Consider the following 8,599-nt stretch of genomic DNA (forward strand, 5'->3'; position numbering starts at 1 on the left):
CCTGCAGAGGTTCCCTGGTAATACCGTGGCAAGTTCTTAGAAGAATTGTGGAACATAATGATGAGTTAAACATTTATTTAAATTTGCTAAACTTTTCTGTGGCTATAAATAGTTGGTAGGAATTTTTATTTTTTTATTTAAAAAATACATAATCTGCTACTTCAAGGTCCATTTTAATGATGAGTGATGAGTGAGGAAGCGATTACATTTCAAAAAATCTTGTGCTGCAGAAGGCTATTTTGAAAATTTATATTTAGAACTGTTTCCATTCATTTAAAAAGTATTGTCCTGAAAATGATGAAAGCGTCATCTATAAAAATTCATTTTTGACTACATAAAAATATTAGTAAACAGAATGATCTCTACTTTGTTGAGTTTTTTTAACTGTTAAAATTATTAAAATGCCAAAATAATTTTAGAAAGATCTATTGACATCAGAGTAAATGGAAATTTTCTAGATAAATTTCATAAATAACTTTTGCAAAACTGGTGGTTGGGACTGAAAATTAAATATTCTAAATGTGGCCAATGATGGATGTCTTCTCTTTGGATCTGCTCCTTTTTTTGAAGGGCAGGCAGTCTTCACTTTGCACAATACTGTATTAACTGAACCACTCCCACTGTCTGACATGTTCACAGTGACTGAAGTCACATGTGTTAGCACAAAACTGCAGAAGGAGGAGTTGGTTCCAGTATGTTTGTGCTCCCAGTAAAGCAATACCAGGCAGTAGCCAGTTCTGCCTGTATCTTTTTTGACTATGGTAGCAATTAAAACCAAATATTGATATAAACTAAGTTAAAACCTTTGAATCACTCTATCATAGTGTTACAATGAGATTTTTTTAAACAAGCATCTTTAACATGCTTTACTAAATAAATACTGTGTACATATGTTGAGAGGGGGAAGATATGCTCAAAAACTCTGTTACTAATGGGGCACACAATCAAGAGTTTGAATACTACCACTGTAGGGAGCCTTTGAAAGTTTTCGAGCATGGGAATGACATGTAAAAAGCTGTGTTTTAGGATGATTAATCTGATTATAGTGTAAATTTCCACCAAGTAGAGTAGGGATGATATTACAGTAGTCCAAGTATAAAGTAATAAGGGCCAAAACTAAGTTACTAAAGATAGGAAAAGGGAAGAATGAAAAAGTATTTCAGAGAGAGAGTATAAGTAGGACCTTTAAGTTTTGGCATTGGGGAATGTGGAAGATGGACTATATAAGATCGACATGTTTGAGCTTGTTTGGATGTTGGATATAGTACAATTAATGGAGTCAGAAAAGACAGCAAGTTGACGTCATGGGGTAAGACAATTCATTTGCTTTTAGACATTGAGGGTTTTTTTAAACATGTGGGCTTAAGAATTATTTCCTAAGCATAATTATTAGCTGAGACAACATGTTTGGCAGCCTAGCATAATAGTTAAGAACTTGGATTCTGGAGCCAGACTGCCTTGGTTTGAATCCTGGCTCCATCATTTCATAGACAAGTTACTGCTCTGTGTCTTAGTTTTCCCAACTATAAAGTGGGATATAGTAGTAGAATCTAAAACATAGGGTGCTATGGAGATTAAATAAGTTAATATAAGGTATTTGGAACAGTGCCAGGCACATGGTAAAAACAGTTTTTTAAGCAAATAAATGTAGAAAGTGCTCAATAAATGGTGGCTATAATCGTAAACACAGCAGTGTATGCCTGTTACTACAGCGATTAGCTCTGGAGATTAATAATGTTCCTGCTCCACAAGGAGCTTAGAGTTCAGTGGGGGCAAACATTTACATGCACTTGTTTTGTGCCAGGCACTGTGCTAGGCATAAGGAGTAAAAGTGAAGAATGCAGTGGAAGCCCTGTCCATGAAAGCTTACAACCCAGTTGAGGAGTATAGTAGGACATATAAAAAGAAAAGCTGTGTGTATATATAGGGTCTAATTATTTTGCAAAATATATGCATTCTATGATTTTCTGGTATTCTGGAAGAAAGGTCTCCTTTTGAATTCTTCACAGTTCTAGGCATAGAACAGTGTCTCTAACAATGGCTTATTGAATGATTAGCTGAGAAAGACCACAGGAAATATTAAATGTGAATTGTTTTTTCAGTTCCAAGAAACTATGATCCTACCTTACACCCCTTCGAGGTTCCACGAGAATACGTAAGAGCTTTAAATGCTACCAAACTGGAACGGGTATTTGCAAAACCGTTCCTTGCTTCCCTGGACGGTCACCGAGATGGAGTCAATTGCTTGGCAAAGCATCCAAAGAGCCTGGCTACTGTCCTTTCTGGGGCATGTGATGGAGAGGCAAGTGTCACTCTAAAGGTTGATATTTTAGACTAAAAGTAGTTACGTTACAAATGTTCTTCCTTTAGTTTGAGTTACTGTGGGTTTTAATTGGTTTGATTTCATTTTTCTCTGTCTTGTAATTCAAGACTAAATTCTGTTTGAATCAGTAACTGAATAATTTCTTATCTAAAGCTACTACATTTTTAATTTCTTAGGTTTAGACTTAATTTGACAGTAAATAATAAAGCATGTTTACAATAAAGCTATTTCAGTGTGAGTTTTATTAATAACAGGATGTTATTAATGATTCAACATTTAATCATTTCTCACTGCCAAAGAAAGCAAGCTTGGAACACTTTAAACTGGAATCAACAGAGTATTTAGCAGATTGACTATTCTGCTTGTTGATATACTTACCCATATGCATTGCATTATTTTAATACAGAGGATTTTGTTTTTAGCTGTCTGGTGGAGTGATTCATAGCCTTTTTTTTCAGTGTTGAATTTATTTTTCTTGGAATGTAGTACTCCTGTGCCTGAATATTTTATATTTACAGTTTACTGAAATTTGCCAATATGCTTTATCATAGATTAGAATTTGGAACTTGACTAAACGAAACTGTATCCGTACAATACAAGCACATGAAGGTTTTGTACGTGGAATATGTACTCGCTTTTGTGGGACTTCTTTTTTTACTGTAAGTATAATGCCGTTAAGTTATTAACTCTTTTTACCACGTGTAAGACTGATCTAATTGAATATTTTCTGAGTTCATTTATTTGTCCCAAGGCCCTTTTGGTATTTCACAATGCAAATAACTTGCTAAAACCTTGTAAAGGACTTGAAAAGTCCTCATTTTCTTTATGTAATCCAGCCTTCCCCTTACTCTATGATTTTTTAAATAAATAATTACTTAACATAATATTGAACTAATATCCTATAGAACCCTGAGAAGTGAGATTAATGCAAGGTGAGAGTAGAAAGGTAGTTTAGTTTATTCTGGAGGATTTTCAGTGCTTTGGGATAAGTAAGTTGTACTGTATCAGATAGTAAGTAGTAAGTCATTGAAGGACTTATGTTTGTGTGTGGTAAGACATGCATAACATAAAATTTACCGTTGTGTAGTCAGTGGAATTAAGTATATTTACACCATTACACAACCTTCACCACTATCCTTTTCTAGACTTTTTCATTTCCCCACACTAAAACTCCATAGCCCAATGAACAATAACTCCCATTCACCTTACCCCCAGCCCTTGGTGACCACTGTCCTACTTTCTGTGTATTTGACTATTCTAGATACCTCATATTAGTGGAATCTTATATTTGCCTTTCTTTGTCTGACCTGTTTCAATTAGCATAACGTCCTTAGGGTTTATTCATGTTTTGCATATGCCAAAATTTCTTTCCTTTTTAAGGCTGAATACAATTCCATTGTATGTATATACCACATTTTGTTTATCCATTCATCCAACATGGACATTTGAGTTGTTTCACCATTGGCTTTTGTGAATAATGCTGCTATAAACATTGGTGTACAAATGCCTGTTTGAGTTAATCGAAAGTTTTTTTAACAGGAGAATGACAGAATCTAAGCAGTGCTTTGAGATGATTAATTTGACAACAGTAAGTGATCAGTTTTTAATAATCTGAGGAAGCAATAATAAGAGTCAGCGCTGGAGATTGGAAACAGTGGAAAGTAGTTGTTAGGTTTATAAACATTTTAGGGTTTGCCAGGCTTGACAACTGAGGGATGCCTAGGAGGATGGTCGTTTTTAGTAAACAGTTAGCTAGGAGGATGGTTACAGAAACGAAGCCAGGAGTGTCAAACTTGAGAGGACAGTGAGAATGGAAAGGATATGGTGTGATCCGGGCTGTCAGTGGGCTATTCAAGTGAAGATACCTATCATGCCTTTACGGATGCAGGTCCAGAGCTCAGGAGGAAAGGCGGAGCTCAACTCAGCAGCATCAATACAGAAATAATTATTGAAGCCATCGTATGGCATTGTTGGAAGTGAGACAGAAAATATAGGAATCAGAGATGTCAGGGAAGTAGCTTTGGGAAACGCCTGCCTCTAGGAATGGGAAAACAGAGTAGCTAGAGAACTAGAAGAGCCTGTGAATGAGCTTAATTTCCCAGGAGGAAAGGATAGTTGGTTGTGTGAACTACCACAAGAGATGATGAGGATGAAGACTGAGAAGAATATTTTAGGAATGTAGACCGTAAAGGCAAAAAATAACTTCTATAATTCTGCTCTTTCAATTTTGACACTTAGCGATTCGATGTGTATCTTTTCAAATGTTTTAACCTATATATACAACAGTTCATGAATACTATACGCTAACCAACTGTGTAAATCTTTCTTCTTTTTATTGGTGATTTTTTAAAGAACAGGTCGAGTAGCATGCTGGGCACAAAACCCAGATTGCAAAGGAATTTGCAAGGGAATAATAAAGGGCAGAGGTGACTTCTGGGAAACCTGAGAGCTACCTTTAAATATTGGAAAGATCATCATGTGAAAGAGGAAATGGCTATTTGTTGTTCCATATAGGAGCATTTGGAATAGGTGTTAATGTTAAAAAATTTAGTTTCGGTGTAAGGAAATACGTGTTTGCTGTCAGTAACCAAAATAGACTTCATTGCAAAGCATTTAGTAGCTTTTCACTAGACGGGTGCACACAAGTTTCATGACCCTGTCTAGGTATGTTAGAGAAGGAATTGTGATCACAGTGAAAAGGCAAATGATATCTTTACTGACAATCTAAAAATTTTCAGGGTCTTTCAGAGGTCTGTAGTTCACAGTTCTAGAACCAACTTAATAGTTTCTGGAATTTTGTGTCAGGTAAAGAAGGACTTTATTCATGCTAAAGTCATAAATATGCCTTCTCTCTAGTATTTTTATCTTTTTAATTTTTTATTTTACATTTAAAGTTACCAGGAATTTTATTTTGATGTCAGGCATCAGATCGGGTGAACTTTTTAAATGACTAACCTGATATTATAATATCATTTTATTGCAGTCCATTTTCTTCCTAATTTAAAATGCCATTCTTATTGAAATAGGCAGTTTTTAGCTATTATTTATGACTTAATTGCGTTCCTGCTCTTGTTCTTCTTTTGCTCCACTCATACTATTTTGTTTTTCATTTTATAGACCATATGTATTTGTCACAATTATTTACTATAACAAGATGAAAGATAAATAAATCAATAATTATGATACTGGAAGAATATGGGTTGTGCTATTTTTAAAACTGGAAATGTTTATAATTTGATGTATATGTTGGTAAGTTTATAATTTATAAAAGTTCATTATCTTCATCATGATAAATATTTCTAGGTTGGTGATGATAAAACTGTGAAGCAGTGGAAAATGGATGGACCAAGCTTTGGAGAAGAGGAAGAACCATTGCATACAATATTAGGAAAGGTACAAAAATGAATTGATCCATACTTTGTCTATTAAAATTCTTCTCTTTTACTTAAAATAATTTCATAGTTTTAATTGCAAAAAGAGATATATGTAAGAATCAAAGACTTTAGGCTGTCATAATTGACCTATTTTAAACACTATTTAATGCAGTTAAGGTCCTTTGCAGCTAAAGAATTTATTTCTGTTTTTAGCTGGAGAATGCAATGAAACATTTCCTTAGAGGGAAATCTATAAGGTAAAAGATCAGAAAAAATACTGCTTGAGCTTCTGTCTGATTTATATCATGATAGATGTTACACAAAGCTCAGAATTTCTTACTTGAAAGAAACTTTTAGAAAATGAAGAAATGTAATAATATGATGATGTTTTTTGTATAAATCTTATTTACATTTCTTATAATCTGCAAATCAGGTGATATGATTTAGTTATAGCTTAAGTATAATTCAGAATGTTTGGCCTATATTTATAATGCTTACATTTTCATATTAAGCAAAGTTCTAAAATTAGATTTGATCTTTAAATATGTGCATTTTTAAATTACTGTTATTTTACTATTAGTTACATATTTTAAGTCCTCTTTTCAGGTATCAAGAGGTTATAAATGTTCTTAAAGAGACACATGTGCGTATGAGTATGAGCTGGAAATAATTTGCAGTTGGTAAAAAATTGGTTTCGTACTTGTAAAATGCCTTTTTTCTAGAAGTTCCAAATGTTTTTTAAATATTTAGTTTCACCTCTGTCTCTGTGATATCGGAGATTAATTCTTATTTTGGAAGAGTTTGTAGGACTTGCTGCATTCATGAATAGAAAATAATTAGAAACCTGTAGATGCTGCTAAGAGTTCTTAAAGTACTACCTAAATATTTCCCTCTAATTTGCTTTGTAAACTTTTTTTTTTATCGCATAGTAGAAAGGCAGACTTTAATCTGAACCTGAATAGATTAATCACATATTTTAATAGCAAATTTATGAGATTTTATTGCTTTTAACAATATTAGCATCCACCCTCACCAATTTTATTTCTCCCCTTACATTTTAATCCAGTTGTTGGTATCTATGTTTCTGCCCTGGGAATCAGTACTTCACATGTTAAATGCGGAATGAAGTTTTTTAGAAATTACTTTTGTGTGTCATTAGTTGATTAGACGATCCTTCAGTATCCAATGATGATTTAAATTTAAAAATACTTCAGTAATATGTATTCAAACTTAGTTAAATGTATCCCATGTTAACATTTTTCTTTATTCCCAGAATATACGATAAGAAACATCACTCCTTATGGTACTGTTTTCTCCTTTAGGTAAGGGCTTCAGAGAAGTTTCTTTGTGAACAGGGATCTTTCCCCCAAAAATGAGAGTGTAGATAAATATATTTAAAATATTATTCTGTAGATTTGATGTAATTATGAAAAGATCCATCTATAACAACTTCTTTGCTTTCAAAGACAGTGTATACAGGAATTGATCATCACTGGAAAGAAGCTGTTTTTGCCACATGTGGACAGCAAGTAGACATTTGGGATGAACAAAGAACCAATCCTATATGTTCAATGACCTGGGGATTTGACAGTATAAGTAGTGTTAAGTTTAACCCAATTGAGGTAATGTTTTTGAAATATTTTCTGCTAGTTGTTTTCTTATTATTTAATAATTTCACCTCTGTTTAAGAAACTTTTAAACATATGATTTTTTTTTTGAGTTTGAATGATATTCTGGCATTTAATCAATTTTCCAGATTATATCTGTGTTCTGACACCTTTGATCAAATCTTAACGTGTTTACCTGCAATTTAGTCCCAGATACCAGTGCTAAACACCATTAGAGGAGAGTGAAAATACTGTCCTGAAAACTTCAGTTTAACTCATGCTCTCAACACTCATGTATCAGATTACATCATTGTACCTTTAAGAAAAATGTTTATTAACTCTCTTAGAGATCAGAAGAAGGAGCATTGAGCATTCATTATTTTCTTTAATTATTTATAAGTGACAAGGGCACATCAGTGCTTCATAATGATATGCTTGAGTATTGTACTGTATGACAATTACATATGTTTTTCTTTGCTTAGAAGTCAGATGTTATTCCTAATTCCTTCCAGGTGTAAGGGAAGAGTTGGAGATTAGCTACTACCTATTGTTTATATAGATTCAAATACAGGAAAGGAAGCTGCCCTGAAGGCTAAGTAGACCTTGGATTGCAGATCTTTCCATGAGCTTTTTCTGATTATATAACAGTAGGTGAGCTCATTGTCCAGAGGACTTGGTAGAGACGCCTTTTCCTGAAGAAAGAAAAGGAAATTTTTGCATGTATAAGCTGATTTTAGAAGTTATCAGGAGATCATCATATCAGATAGTATAAGAGAAAATCCTGATATGCAAGTTTTACACTCTCAAGTTGACAAAAGGATGGTAGAAAGGCCAAGTCAAAGTAGCAGGGTATAAAAATTGTATGATATGTTGAAACACAAGGTGCTACAGCGTGATGTGAGTTTGCCTTGTGCTGCTGAGCAGTCAATCAGAGGACACTCTTCTTGTCCCCAGCACATATACATACACACCTCTGAGAGGAACTACTGGTCTAGAGCATGGTTTGGCAAACTGTAATCTATGTGCCCAGTGCCTTTTTCTGTAAATAAAATTTCACTAGAACATAGCTGTGCTCTTTTGCTTACATATTGTTTGTTGCTGGGTTTGCAGTACAGTGGCAGAGTTGAACAAATGCTACAGAGACCATATGGCCCATAAAGTCTAAAATACTTACTCTCTGGCCCTTTACAGAAAAAGTTTGCTGAAATCTGGTCTAGAGTATCTACTATATCTTCCTTACTCCATCCTCTGTCTCCCTTCTTGTATTCACTTTGTTTGTAAAAGTGAGGTGTGGC

General features: G+C 33.9%; 1 protein-coding gene across 1 annotated transcript in view; it reads left to right on the plus strand.

Moving 5' to 3' along the window:
- Positions 1–8,599, plus strand: part of DCAF13 (DDB1 and CUL4 associated factor 13) — a 29,690-nt gene that overhangs the window by 2,572 nt on the left and 18,519 nt on the right. The window contains exons 2-5 of the mRNA XM_011373276.2: positions 2,103–2,302; positions 2,875–2,982; positions 5,627–5,716; positions 7,164–7,319. Coding sequence (XP_011371578.1) covers positions 2,103–2,302; positions 2,875–2,982; positions 5,627–5,716; positions 7,164–7,319 — 554 coding nt within the window. The remainder of the gene's footprint in view (positions 1–2,102; positions 2,303–2,874; positions 2,983–5,626; positions 5,717–7,163; positions 7,320–8,599) is intronic.

Source organism: Pteropus vampyrus, unplaced genomic scaffold (genome assembly GCF_000151845.1).
Source record: "Pteropus vampyrus isolate Shadow unplaced genomic scaffold, Pvam_2.0 Scaffold222, whole genome shotgun sequence".
NCBI lineage: Eukaryota > Metazoa > Chordata > Mammalia > Chiroptera > Pteropodidae > Pteropus > Pteropus vampyrus.